The 15522-nt window shown below is 46.2% G+C and overlaps 1 protein-coding gene across 1 annotated transcript in view; it reads right to left on the reverse strand.

Moving 5' to 3' along the window:
- NUP133 (nucleoporin 133) overlaps positions 1-15522 on the reverse strand; it is a 1112480-nt gene that overhangs the window by 173736 nt on the left and 923222 nt on the right. Inside the window, 1 exon segment of the mRNA XM_073627602.1 lies at positions 9901-10059. Coding sequence (XP_073483703.1) covers positions 9901-10059 — 159 coding nt within the window.

Raw genomic sequence — 15522 nt, forward strand, 5'->3', positions numbered from 1 at the left:
TAACTTGCATATTAGCCTTTAAAATTAGCACTTTTGATTTCTCCCATAGACTTTTAAAGGGTGTTCCGCGGCATTCGAATTTGCCGCGAACACCCCAAATTGTTCGCTGTTCGGTGAACTTGCGAACAGCCAATGTTCGAGTCGAACATGAGTTCGACTCGAACTCGAAGCTCATCCCTACTCAGCATCAGCATAGGCAGTCTTGAAGTGATCTGACATTTCAAAAAAAATTATTCGGTTACATCAGCATCAGGTGCTTGGTAGCTGGTGGTGATCCAAGACCGATTCATTTTTATGAAGGTCAGTCGATCGACCAAGTTGGTGGACAGGCGCACCCTGTGATCGGTTACAAAACCTCCAGCAGCACTGAATGTGCGTTCCGAAAGAACGCTGGATGCAGGACAGGTCAGTAGCTCAATTGCATACTGTGCAAGCTCTGGCCAGTGATCCATCCTCAAGACCCAGTAACCCAGAGGATTTTCGGTGGGAAAGGTGTCCAAGTCAGATCTTGCCCCTAGGTAATCCTGCACCATGTAAAACAGACGCTGGCGATGGTTGCTGGAATCGATCATACCTTGGGGCTGTGGACTAAAAAACTGTTTGAACGCATCGGTCAGACGGCCACCTTCTCCACCGCTCCTTCTTTGACTGACCGAAGCCTCAGCAACACGTTGTCCAGGAACAGGAGTTTGTAACCTCCCACTCTCTGGGAACGCGTTGCACAGACCTTTCTGCAAGGCCTCCCAAGGATGTTTCATCCCCTGCTCTCTATGCGACGGCAAGATAAGGTCCGCAACCTTACCCTTGTAACGTGGATCAAGGAGGGTTGCCAGCCAGTATTGATCCCTCTCCTTGATACCACGAATACGAGGATCCTTCCGTAGGCTTTGCAGGATCAGGGAGGCCATGCAGCATAGGTTTGCTGAGGCATTCGGTCCGAAGTCCTCTGGGTCACCAAGGACGACATGATCCGCAGCCACCTCCTCCCAGCCACGTACAAGTCCATGGGTTTCTTGGAACTGTAAATGATCCCTTAAAGACTGCTGCTGATATCAGGCTCCACCTCCATGCTGACACAATCCTCCTCTGTGATCGGCGGGATAAAGGGGGCCTTGAGAGCTAAGGAAGTCCTCCTCTTCCTGCCTCAATTGCCCTGTCCATTATTCCAAGCGTGTGCGCTCCAACAGATGGACAAGGGGGACAGCGTGACTGATGCATGCACTGTCACTGCTCACCATCCTAGTGGCCTCCTCAAATGGTGACAAGACAGTGCATGCATCCCTGATCATCGCCCACTGGCGTGGGGAAAAAAAACAAGCTCCCCTGACCCTGTCCTGGTGCCATAGTCGCACAGGTACTCATTGATGGCCCTCTGCTGCGTGTGCACCCGCTGCAGCATGGCCAAGGTTGAGTTCCACCTGGTGGGCATGTCACAGATTAGGCGGTTCTTGGGCAGGTTAAATTCCTTTTGGAGGTCAGCCAGCCGAGCACTGGCATTATATGACCGGCGGAAATGCACACAGACTTTCCTGGCCTGCCTCAGGACATCCTGTAAGCCCGGGTACCTGCCCAAGAACCGCTGCACCACCAAGTTAAGGACGTGAACCAAACAGGGCACATGGGTCATTTGTCCCTATCGGAGGGCGGAGAGGAGGTTGGTGCCATTTTTGCAAACCACCATTCCTGCCTTAAGTTGGCGTGGCGTCAACCACCTCTGAACCTGCCCCTGCAGAGCTGACAGAACCTCTGCCCCAGTGTGGCTCCTGTCCCCCAAGCACACCAGCTCAAGCACCGCATGGCATCTTTAGGACTGCGTGCTTGCGTAGCCCCTTGAACGCCTACGGAGCACTGCTGGTTCCGAGGACAAAGCACAGGAAGAGGCCATGGAGGAAGAAGAAGAGGAGGGGGTGGAGGAGAGAGGTGTGTCAGAATCACCAGTAGTGGAATTTTGGAGGCGTGGTGGCGGAACAACCTCCAACACTACTGCACCTTGTCCTGCATCCTTCCCAGCTGCCTGCAGAGTCACTCAATGCGCTGTGAAACTTAGGTAACATCCCTGTCCATGCCTGCTGGACCATGAGTCAGCGGTAATATGCACCTTATCGCTGACCGCCCTGTCCAGCGAGGCCAAGACATGCCGGTAGAGAGCCGGTATCGGCTTCCGTGAGAAAAAGTGGCGTTTGGGAACCTGCCACTGAGGAACCGCACATTCCACAAACTCACGGAAGGGGGCAGAGTCTACCAACTGAAAAGGTAGCAGTTGAAGTGCTAGCAATTTTGCCAAGCTAGCATTCAACCGCTGGGCATGTGGATGGCTGGGAGCGAACTTCTTTCGGCGGTGCAGCAGCTGGGGCAGGGAAATTTGCCTGGTACAATCTGACTTCGGTGTACCGATAGCAGATTGCCCACAAGTACTTGGCTGTGACACACTTAATTCTACACCTTCATTCCTCTCAGTGCAGGTCTCAGAGAGGACTGAAGGTATAGTGGGGTTGGAGATCTCAGCTGATGAGGAGCAAGGAGAGGTTCTCTTTGTTCTTTGGTGTGGGTCTTTTAGGTACGCTTGCCAACGAATTGCATGGCAGGTCAACATATGTCTGGCCAAGCATGTGGTGCCCAAGCGGGAGATGTTTTGGCCACGCGAGATACGCTTGAGACATATGTTGCAAATAGCAGGGGTGCCATCTGATGCACTCGTCTCAAAAAAGGCCCACACCAAAGAACTTTTGGAATAACGCGCAGAGACAGCAGCGTCCTGCACATGTGGAGCTTTGCGGTGTGATGCAGTTAGTGTGCTGCCCTTAAGCTGGCCCCTGGAGGGCATCTTGCCTCGTTGGTGATGTGCCTCCTCCTCTCTGGCACCCACGTGGAGTCAGTGACCTCATCATCCCCTCCCTCCTCATCACTGAAGCAAATCTGGCAGTATGCTGCAGCAGGGGCAACATGACTGCAAGATTGCTGTCCTTCTTGGGCAAGCTGAGTACCATCATCGGAGCCTTCTAAACGCTGGGCATCCTCCTGGAGCATGTACCCAACACTGTGGTCAAACAGTTCGGGGGACTCCTCAGGAGGACATGGTGGGGCTAGGGAAGGAGTGACTGATTCCATTGAGCCGAGGGAAGAGGCCGGGTTGGCAGCTGCTTTGCCAAAGTACCCTGAGCATGGGTGAGAGAGGATGAGGAGGATGAGGACGGCTTGGTCATCCACTCGACCAAGTCTTCCGCATGTTGCGGCTCAACACGGCCAGCTGACGAAAAAAAGGCCAAGCATGTCCCACGGCCATGTGCTGATGAGGATGCACCGTGTCCACGACCAGCACTGTTGCCTCTAGACACAGAGCCTGCTTGCCCTCTTTTATTGGCTTGTGACTGTCTGCCTCTCCTTGTTGGCCTTCCAGACATACTAATGGCCTGCAGTGAGATGTAGCTGCACTAAGCTGGGATATATAATATATATATATATATATATATATATAATATATACTCTGATACTGCAGCTAGCAAAATCAACTGCCTGCCTGTAGTATTATTAGTATGAGAACACCACCAATCTTCTACAGGTAGCTTTAGCTGAACACTGTGCAGAGGTCGCACTACACTAACTTGTAGCTTTAGCTGAACACTGTGCAGAGGACGCACTACACTAACGTATAAATAATGTAGCTGCCTGCGGTAGTGATCGGATCAGAAAAACACCACCAATCTTCTACAGGTAGCTTTAGCTGAACACTGTGCAGAGGTCGCACTACACTAACTTGTCGCTTTAGCTGAGCACTGTGCAGAGGTCGCACTACACTAACTTGTAGCTTTAGCTCAGTGGTTCTCAACTCCAGTCCTCGGGACCCACCAACAGGCCAGATTTTAAGTATTACCTTAGGGAGTTGCAGACTAGAATACTGCAATCACTGAGCAGCAAGTGATATCACCTGTGATGTATTTCAGCTATCTTGCAAACCTGGCCTGTTGGTGGGTCCTGAGGACTGGAGTTGAGAACCACTGCTTTAGCTGAACACTGTGCAGAGGTCGCACTACACTATCTTGTAGCTTTAGCTGAACACTGTGCAGAGGTCGCACTACACTAACTTGTAGCTTTAGCTGAGCACTGTGCAGAGGTCGCACTACACTAACTTGTAGCTTTAGCTGAACACTGTGCCGAGGTCGCACTACACTAACGTGTAAATAATGTAGCTGCCTGCAGTAGTGATAGGATCAGAAAAACACCACCAATCTTTTACAGGTAGCTTTAGCTGAACACTGTGCAGAGGTCGCACTACACTAACTTGTAGCTTTAGCTGAGCACTGTGCAGAGGTCGCACTACACTAACTTGTAGCTTTAGCTAAACACTGTGCAGAGGTCGCACTACACTAACTTGTAGCTTTAGCTAAACACTGTGCAGAGGTCGCACTACACTAACTTGTAGCTTTAGCTGAACACTGTGCAGAGGTCGCACTACACTAACTTGTAGCTTTAGCTGAACACTGTGTACTGTAAATACTGTAGCTGCCTGACTTTGGTACTAATAGGATCAGAAGAACACCAGCAATTTTCTTCAGGTAGCTGTAAATACTGTAACAACACCTGCCTGATATATATATATACATACACACACACACCACCTGGGATGCATATATATATATATATATATATATATATATATATATATATATATATATATATATATATATACACACACACACAATACACTGTAAGTGCAACCCCCTGAGCCATAATTGGCCAAAGCCACCCTGGCTTTGGCCAATTACAGCTCTCTGTACAGACGGCGCTGTGATTGGCCAAGTGTGCGGGTCATAGTGCATGCTTGGCCAATCATCAGCCAGCAATGCACTGCAATGCCGCAGTGAATTATGGGCTGTGACGCGTCACTCAAATTTTTGCGCGAATGGCCCATATCGTTCGCAATTCGGCAAACGACCGAAGAGGCGATGTTCGAGTCCAACATGGGTTCGACTCGAACACAAAGCTCATCCCTATTCCAGAGACACAAGTGCTTTCCCCATGGCTAGAAGTTCTCTGAAATTCCTCTGGCAACCAGGCTCCCTGGGCCTGCCACTCCTGTGAGTGAGCACCCCAACCCCACAGACTGGCGTCTGTGGTAATTTTTACCGGGGAATGTTGTGCCCAATCCTTCCCTCCCTGTAGGTGTTCTCGCTGCTCCCACCAGACAAGATCGAGAAAATTCCCTTCTGGTAGTTTTACCAGCTGATCCCGAGAATCCTTCCTGCGATCCCAATGGAATAAAAGAAAAGCCTGAAGGGGTCTGAGTGCAATTGGGCCCAAGGAAACCCTGGAATGGCCGCAGTCAGCAAACCCAGCAACTGCATGATCCCCTGAAGGGAGGTCTGAGGGAGCAACTTCAAGGCCTGCAAGGAGAGAAGAATTTTCAAAATCTTCTCCTCGGGAAGAAAAATCTTTTTTCTTCAGAGTCTATTAGATAACCCAAAAAAGGTATGCACTGGGAGGGTACCAGGCAAGACTTCTGCTGGTTGACATTCCACCCCAATCTCTGAAAGGTCCGCAAAACCAATTGCAGATCTTGAACAAGGGACTCTTTGTGCCGAGCAAAAATCAAAAAATCGTCTAGATATGGGACGATCGATACACTTTGAATCCGAAAAAAATCCATGACTTCGGCCATGATTTTTGTAAAAATTCTTGGTGCTGCCGAGAGACCAAAAGGAAGGGCATTGAACTGCCAGTGAAAGGAGCGCAGCCGTCACGTCACTCACCGCTAGCTGGCTCAGGAAACGCATCGCATAGTGTGTGACGTCATCATCCCTCGCCTGGATCACTGTTTGCTCCCCAAGCCTTGTTCTGGTGTTCCATCCTCTGTCGGCCATCTTACATCCAGTGCTTCTGGAACCAGCTAGAGGACACACATCCACGGCTGGGAGAGATTGACCTCACGGACCCCCTTGATTGTATTGGGACTTTTTTAAGCCTGAAACCCTCTTCTTAAATGTGAGTGCAAACTATTTTGTTGCCTTTTTAATTAAAATTGTTTTAAAGTCTGCACCCAGAGGCGCCTCCGTTTCCTTGTTTTTCAATGTTTGAAGAATAAAGGAATTGCTGGAAATCTCTGCCCATTCCTTGATGAAATGGCACAATCTTCCCCCTACGCCTTACCTGGCGTCACCGGGGATTTTTGGAAGGTGCTGAAGGAGCAAAGAGAGTCCCCGCTTTTTGCTTGTCTTTGTTAAAAGACCATTTCTTTTTTGTCTGTTGGCTTTAAAATTAGTCCTGTTTTAGAAGCCACGAAATGGCCTCTTATTCTGGGGTTTATGCCTTTGGGAAGAAGGGAATAGTTTACTCTTTTCAGGGGAATGAGCTAGGACCTCCTCTAAGGAGGAACCGAGCAAGAGCTTGCCTTCGAAGGGAATGCCACAAAGCTTATTCTTGGATGTAAGATCACCTTCCCAAGATTTAAGACAGATAGCTCGCCTAGCTGAATTAATGAGCGCAGAAGCCCTGGCTGCAGATTTCACTGAATCTGCTGCTGCATCAGCTAAGAAGGCAATTGACTTAGCAATGAGAGGGAGAGACTCCCTAATCTCTTCTTTGGGGGTGTCGGATGAAAGAAGATCATCCAGACGCTGAATCCATACGTCTAAATTTCTAGCCACACAGGTGGATGCTACCGCCGGACCCAAAGAAAAGGCTGAAGCATCATAGGCCTTACGTAGCAATGAGTCGGCCTTTCTATCCATTTGATCTTTAAGGACCCCAGAATCTTCAAAAGAAAGATCTGACCTTTTGGACACCTGTGACATAGGGGCAACTAATCTAGGACACTTAAAGAAAACCTCCTCAAACTCCGACTGAAAAGGAAATCTCCTTTTGTGTCCTTTGGACTGGAACAACCTTTTTTCAGGTTCTCTCCACTCAGACAGACTCATGTCCCTAAGTGACTGGTGTACCGGAAAGGCTTTTGATTTCCGCACCTGTAGACCCCTATACATTTTGTCCTGTACAGGCTTGCTGTGGCATCTCAATCTGCTCCGAGGTATATATTGCCTTTAATAGTTAGTCAATATCCTCAACTGGAAAAAGATATTTAGATGAGCTACCTGTATCCTCCTCTGATGCAGACTCTTCATCAGATGAAGAAACTGGATTCTCACCTTCCTCCAGATCAGAAGTATTGTGTGAACTAACGGTCTCAGATACTAACAGAGGAAGGGACCTAGCAGAGGCTAAAGCCTCTAGAGCTATGGGTCTGGATGAGGAAGACCCTAGACTAGTAACCCTGTCATTAAGTGATCGAAAGGAGTCCAGTACCTCCTTCATAGAAGACATTAACTCTTTAAAAGAGGAAGAATCTGAACTAGCTTTGGGTGGAATACAATCTTCACAAAATAGTTTTTTATAACTATCAGAAAGTCTGGCCCTACAGTTCCCACATTTCTTCTTCACCGGTTTGGCCTAGAAAAAAGCAGAAACAAGGACCATAAATAAAAGGTTCCATACAAAAAGTCCCTTGCTGTAGAACAAGGGCTTACCTTGGGGGCAGTATGGGACCCGGATGCTGCCGCTAGTTCAATACGAGCGGATACTTCATCCTCAGACCTGTCCTCAAGCTCCATGAAGCAAGCGGAAATCGGCCGTAGAGAAGACTGCTACTGTACTGCAAAACACTGCACTCAGAACGGCATTTAGCAGACTATTCCCCCTACAGCATGTCCTCAGTGTCTCCGCGTCATGCTTCCTTATGAAAAAACACGGTGTCCGGAAGTGCGTCATGTGACTTCTGGTTCCGGTGCCACGTCGCCAGAAGTCCTCCGACGCCATCTTGGTACACCGCAATGAAGCACTAGGAGAACACAGTTCCACACAGCAGAGCTGGGGAAAAAATGGAAGGGAGTTGCCACTACTCACATCACCAGGTAGGCAAGTAACCCTTAGAAATAGGGAACCCTTCTGGTAAAGTACAGACCATCACCCAGGACTTGGCCACAACTAGTCCTGGGTGAAACCAGAGAAGGGGGGGTCCACCAACCACAGTTACCAGACCTTAAGAAAACAAAAAAAGTGTCGGTGCTCCTGCAGGGTCTGGAAACACAAAACAACTGAGGGTTAGAGGAAAGGGAAGGGTCTTTTAAATTGTTTCTGATTTGTGTTTTCTGTAGAGGGCGGAGCCAATCATCTCTCAAGTAGCTGTCCTGGAAGGTGAGGGGGGAAATCATATGATTCCAGCCCCAGTATCACCAGGCACCACGCTAGCTTTAGGAATATTAAACCGGACGTAAACTTCTGACACAGCCCATACGCTGCAAGCAACTTACACATTTAAAGCGGAGTTCCACCCAAAAGTGGAACTTCTGCTTCAAGCACTCCTCCCCCTGACATGCCACGTTTGGCATGTCATTTTTTTTTTGGGGGGGGGGGGGGGAGTATGTACCTTCTTTTTAGTGGGACTTCCTGTTCCACTTGCTCCTTCCTCTTCTTGGCCACCTAGGCGACTCCTCCTCTCACCTTAGGCGGCACCTCACTGCCAGCGATCTTCTGGGACATGTCACTGGTCCCAGAAGATTGGCTGACCAATAGCGCAGTGCAGCGAGACTCACATGCGCAGTGCGCGCCCAGCCGTGAAGCCTTAACCTGTTACGGCCGGGTGCCCACAGTTGCTATGATGGCGCTGAGGAGAGGAGGGGGAGAAGCGAGGCTCCGGGCGGCCGCATCGCTGGAAGCGAGGCTCCGGGCGGCCGCATCACTGGACCGTGGGACAGGTAAGTGTGTTTATTAAAAGTCAACAGCTACGCTTTTTGTAGCTGCTGACTTTTAATAAACTAAAAAAACGGGAGAAATGCCGCTTTAAGTCTTCAAAAGCAGTGAAATTTGATGCCATGGCTTGGACCTAAATCCACAAACTGAAACCTCTAGCAAGAGCTGTGAAGCAGAACTCAGTGGTGGCAAGAAACACAACCAGGCATACCTCTGCAAAGACACAGACGATGCAGAGCTATTGCAGTGAGGGTATAATCCTACAACACAGGACACAGGGCACTTCAAATTCATGACTACTTGGGTTATGCTGCCACCTTCAGGTTGAACGCAGACTGGCCAAAACTGAAGAAGTCTACTATAGACTTCCCTTCTAATGTTCTCAATTCTTCACATGACCAGAAAGAGGAAGTGGGAATAGATTTTGACACTGTCCTATACTGCTCTTCTGTTCAGGGCTCTTCTGTTCAGGGAAGTCTACTATAGACTTCCCTTCTAATGTTCTCAATTCTTCACATGACCAGAAAGAGGAAGTGGGAATAGATTTTGACACTGTCCTATACTGCTCTTCTGTTCAGGGCTTTGCTCTGGGACATAGGAAGCAGCCCCTACAGACTACAAAGGTGCCGACTGCATCAGCCGCCTGGTCCAGTCTGCCCCTGATCTTTGGGCTCCAGACCAGGCCCCCCTCTTGTCTTTGCCCAATAGTGGCCAAATTGTTAAATGGCGAGTACAACTGGCCAAGCTAGGTAAATTTAGGTTTGCAAAAAAGATCATTCCTGGAGTTGTGTTTTAAAAAATAAACAGACGTTAAAAAAAAAAAACCTAAAAGCCTCCGTTCTCTTTTAAGACAAACTAGAACACATATTCTTTACTAGTATGGCGTGCATTCTTTCTTCCGTTTTTTTAAACGAATTGTCACCACGGGTAAGGGCGTTCCTGCTCCAAGCAGATTTCTAGCATCTGGTTCAATATCTTCTACTCATAATCAAGTTATTGCTATTCATGCACCCCTTTGAGAAGAGTGTGGCACAAGGCAGCATTAAGAATAAGATACTCTTTATGTTTTTGACAGTGCCACTAAAACGATTTGTTGCAAAACAAACTGCCTTAAAAATAAAATAACCTGTATCAATTTTTGTTTTTTTACAGTCAGCTTACCGTTTCAAAATCTTGGCTGTTAACTTCATGTAACCAACTAAGATGTTCATGAGCTTGCAGAAATAAAGCCAGGTGCCCATGCTGGGAAACTGGTTGGGACAAAAGCTTTCCACGCTTTCCTTTCTCTAAATACCAGCGAAACAAGAAATCTGAAAAATTCTGAAAAACAAAAAGGTATGTTTTTACAATAAATAACTGTGCTATTGCTGCACTGCCTTTAAATGATAATGCACAACAAACCCTTGAAATGTCATACTTCTCAAAACGTGCTGCACTGTAATGGGAAGAAGCACTATTTATGGGGAGCCAGGACACATGTTTTCGTGCATTGAAACAAGTTAGTTAAAACACAACTGAATAAAAAAAAAGCAGTAAATGCAGCAAAATTGATCTTATGATCAATGTATTTTAACTTCTTTATTGCATTGAGGCCTGAAGAGCATTGCACCCACAATCAGTGCATCGTGGGTGCAAGGCAGAGGCTCCATCCATGTTTATCTGCAGCCTCAGGTCCATAAGGAAGTACAAACCTATATGGAGAAGTGGCAACTGACTATATAGACATGAAGGAGGTGGAAATCCTTGGCCCACTTTGCACACGTCCCTTATTCCGCAAAGGTGCATGGGACATGTAGTAATGTTTATAAATTTTTTAGATGAAGCGGCTATGAGTGGTTCTGTATGTAGAGATGCTACATTCAAGTAACTAAATGCTGCACCCTAGGTTCAGATTTAGGGGATGTTGCATCTAACATGGTTTCATGTGACACCATACATTTGGGTGTCACATGAAACATGGTGTAAAATGGGGGTCGGCAACCCATCGATCGCGGTCCACCTGTCGACTGCCTGCAAGTGACAGGTGGACTGTGAACAGTTTCCTGCCCCGCTGACCCCTGCCTTCTAGGTGCCAGTCCTTGACTTCCTCCCGCCTCCTTCTGTGTCCCGCTCCTCTTTCTCCCTCCTGCCTCCTCTACCACTGTTATCAGTGAACAGCGGTGACCGGGAGGAAGCGCAGCTCAGGACAGGAGGAGGAGGCAGGAGGAAGAGCCAGTAAAAAGAACTGTATAAGTTCTGAGCGCAACACACTCCGAACCCTGCATTCTGAGCGCAACGCACTCCTGAACCCTGCATTCTGAGCGCAACATATTCCTGATCCCTGCATTCTGAGCGCAACACACTCCTGATCCCTGCAAAATTGCAAAAGTTTACAGATAATAAGTCCCCCACACCAAGTGAGCTTTCAGATCTTCGACATCATCCTCTTATAGTGGTTGTAAACCCTTACAACACACTTTTTGCTACAGGTAAGCTTACCTGTAGCTATCCTGGATATCTCCTAAACCTAAACGGTTTAGGAGATATTCCCTGTATTTGCAGGGGATGCCGTTGCTTCAGTGAGTGTTCTGTTACCGGCGGCTCCCACGCGCATGTGTGGGAGTGACGTCATTACAGCGCCAGCGAAACCCGGAAGTAACTCCGGAAGCGTTGTTGGCCGCCGGAGTGGTGTATGAGGACGGCTGCGGGGGCTTCAATCTCAGGTAAGTCATTCATAATGAGCTAGTATGCTATGCATACTAGCTCATTATGCCTTTGTCTTGCAGGTTATTTTTTTCTTGGGTTTACAACCACTTTAAATTGTGCATCAGATGACCACCACCACATTTAGATTACACACTCACCATAGAGCCATGACCTAAGTAAAGTTTAGAAAGAGCATGTTCAATAGGCTAAGTATATCGTCTGTCAATGTGGTCTTCAGCTGCCAACTTGTTCTCACCTCTACTGTTTCTCCATAATCAGTCACACATACCAGAATATAATTTCTTATAGTGTAGTATTTACTGTATCAAAAGGTAGTTTAAAATCATTCGCTTAAAACCATATGCGAAAATCCACACTTGTTGTCACATCGGCTAATGTGTTTCAAGGTTTCCCTCTTCTTCAGAGCCTTGCTTGTTCCTTGAGGAACAAGGAAGCTAAATACAGCAGCACTAAACAGAGAACTGAACCTGACTGAAAAATTCCTGGTCAACACTAAAACATTTAAACAAGGCTCTGAAGAAGAGGGAAACTTTGAAACGCGTTAGCCGATGTGACTACAAATGTTGTGGATTTTGGTATATTGATTTAAGTGGATGATTTTATGATAATGCCATGGCACAATTCTGGTTTGTGAGTATATATATATATACACACCTCTATTTTATTAAATAAAAACATGTATTGAGGCTAATGCGCTAGGCCTATGCGCCCTCTGTGTTCTTCTATGCTTTCAATGAATTTGGACTCCCCCAGTCTTTGGAAGGCAGCGAGGTGTGCATTATTCACATACAGTTGTGCTCATAAGTTTACCTCTGCAGAATTTATGATTTCTTGGACATTTTTCAGAGAATATGAATAACACAAAAATGTTTCTTTCACTCATGGTTAGTGTTTGGCTGAAGCCATTTATTATCAATCAACTGTGTTTGCTCTTATTAAATCATAATGACAACAGAAACTACCTAAATGACCCTGATCAAAAGTTTACATACCCTGGTGATTTTGGCCTGATAACATGCACACAAGTTGACACAAAGGGGGTTTGAATGGTTATTAAAAGGTAACCATCCTCACTTGTGATCTGTTTTCTTGAAATTAGTGTGTGTGTATAAAAGGTCAATGAGTTTCTGGACTCCTGACAGACCCTTGCATCTTTCATCCAGTGCTGCACTGACATTTCTGGATACTGAGTCATGGGGAAAGCAAAGAATTGTCAAAGGATCTGCGGGAAAAGGTAGTTGAACTGTATAAAACAGGAAAGGGATATAAAAAGATATCCAAGGAATTGAGAATGCCAATCAGCAGTCTTCAAACTCTAATCAAGTGGAAAATGAGGGGTTCTGTTGAAACCAAACCATGGTCAGGTAGACTAACTAAAATTTCAGCCACAACTGCCAGGAAAATTGTTCAGGATACAAAGAAAAACCCATAAATAACAAGGTGAAATACAGGACTCTCTGAAAACATGTAGTGTGGCTGTTTCAAGAAGCACAATAAGGAGGCAGTTGAAGATAGGCTGCATGGTCGAATTGCCAGAAGAAAGCCATTACTACGCAAATGCCACAAAGTATCCTGCACACAATACGCCAAGCAGCACAGAGACAAGCCACAAACCTTCCAAAACACAAGACCATAGTTACATAGTTAGTCAGGTTGAAAAAAGACACAAGTCCATCCAGTTCAACCATAAACAAAAAAAAAAACAAAAAAAAAAAAAAAAACAAACAAAAAAAAATATCGTACAATCGAATAATCGAATATACCCAATACTATACCCACAGTTGATCCAGAGGAAGGCAAAAAACCCCAGCAGAGCATTTTCCAATTTGCTACAGCAGGGGAAAAAAATTCCTTCCTGATCCCCCAAGAGGCAATCGGATTTTCCCTGGATCAACTTTACCTATAAATATCAGTACCCAGTTATATTATGTACATTTAGGAAAGTATCCAGGCCTTTCTTAAAGCAATCTACTGAGCTGGCCAGAACCACCTCTGGAGGGAGTCTATTCCACATTTTCCCAGCTCTTACTGTGAAGAAACCTTTCCATATTTGGAGATGAAATCTCTTTTCCTCCAGTCGTAAAGAGTGCCCCCTTGTCCTCTGTGTTGACCGTAAAGTGAATAACTCAACACCAAGTTCACTATATGGACCCCTTATATATTTGAACATGTTGATCATATCCCCCCTTATTCTCCTCTTCTCAAGAGTGAACAAATTCAGTTCCTCTAATCTTTCCTGGTAGCTGAGCTCCCCTATGCCTCTTATCAGTTTGGTTGCCCTTCTCTGCACTTTCTCCAGTTCCCCGATATCCTTTTTGAGAACTGGTGCCCAAAACTGAACTGCATATTCCAGATGAGGTCTTACTAATGATTTGAACAGGGGCAAAATGATATCTCTCTCTCTGGAGTCCATACCTCTCTTAACACAAGAAAGGACTTTGCTCGCTTTGGAAACCGCAGCTTGGCATTGCATGCTATTATTGAGCTTATGATCTACCAAAACCCCCAGATCCTTCTCCACTACGGATTCCCCCAGTTGTACTCCCCCTAGTATGTATGATGCATGCATATTCTTAGCCCCCAAGTGCATAACTTTACATTTCTCAACATTAAACCTCATCTGCCACATAGACGCCCAATTAGACAGAGCATTGAGGTCAGCTTGTAAATTGGAGACATCCTGTAAGGACGTTATTCCACTGCATAGCTTGGTGTCATCTGCAAAGACAGAAATGTTACTTTTGATCCCAGACCCAATATCATTTATAAAGATATTAAAGAGTAAGGGTCCCAGCACTGAACCTTGGGGTACACCACTGATAACCCTAGACCAGAGTAAGAATCATTAACCACTACTCTCCGAATTCTGTCTTTTAGCCAAGTCGACCTATCATTGGCTACAGCAGAATAAAGACCATCTCAGTCTCCTGACCTCAATATCATTGAGCCACTCTGGGGAGATCTCAAACATGCAGTTCATGCAAGACAGCCCAAGAATTTACAGGAACCGGATGCTTTTTGCCAAGAGGAATGGGCAGCTTTACCAGCTGAGAAGATAAAGAGCGTTATCCTCCACAAATACCACAAACTGTCATTGATGTTAAAGGGGGCAATACATAGTATTAAGAACTGGGGTATGTAAACTTTTGATCAGGGTCATTTGGGTAGTTTCTTTTGTCATTATGATTTAAAAAGAGTAAACAGTTGATTAATAAATGGCTTCAGCCAAACACTAACCATGAGTGAAAGAAAATAAACAAAAAAATATAAATTCTGCCAGGGTATGTAAACTTATGAGGACAACTGTATACTAACATGTCAAGTTAAGAGTCTGATAACACGTTGGGACTTACCACACAGCGCAGGAGAGTGAACATTTTGATATGCCCTGACAGCAATAGTACAGCCTCAACTGGTTTCACTATCACGGCATCTTCAGGAAGCCTTGATAACATAAATAATACACTATAAGAAATAATGTTTAGGTACGTGTGAATGATTATGGAGAAATGGTATAGGGAGAACAAGTTACCAGATGAAGAGCACCTTGACAGATGACATCCTGTTCCTATTGAACAAGCCCATTTTCCAACCTGTAAAACAAAACCTGGGATCATACTCACTTTCAAGCACACATTTCTTCTAATGTTTAAATTTACAATTATTCCAAACTTCAAGGCTGGGTTTCACACCCACTTGCCAACCACCCTATAGCAGTTTTACTGCTACAGGGCGGCCATGCAGGATCATGTATACATACACGCGTGATCCTGCACTTCCGAGCATCGGGTGAAAGTGCACCACCAGCGGCTCGCTCCAGCTGTGATTGTACACAGCAGGAGCTGATCAGTGGGTCCCGTGAACCCGATATCTGCTGGCACCCACTGATCGTTTGGTACACAGGCAGAACAGTGATCTGCTTATGTAAACAAGGCAGATTACTGTTTTGTCAGTAAGGAAGGCATGGACCCTGTGTTCCTGCAAAGCAGGGGAACGGATCTATGCCTTCCCCTAGTAAAAGCACCTCCCACGCTACAGTAAAACACCAGCTAGGCACAGTGTTAATCCTTTGATCAC

The sequence above is a fragment of the Aquarana catesbeiana genome, linkage group LG04 (assembly GCF_042186555.1).
Source record: "Aquarana catesbeiana isolate 2022-GZ linkage group LG04, ASM4218655v1, whole genome shotgun sequence".
Lineage (NCBI taxonomy): Eukaryota > Metazoa > Chordata > Amphibia > Anura > Ranidae > Aquarana > Aquarana catesbeiana.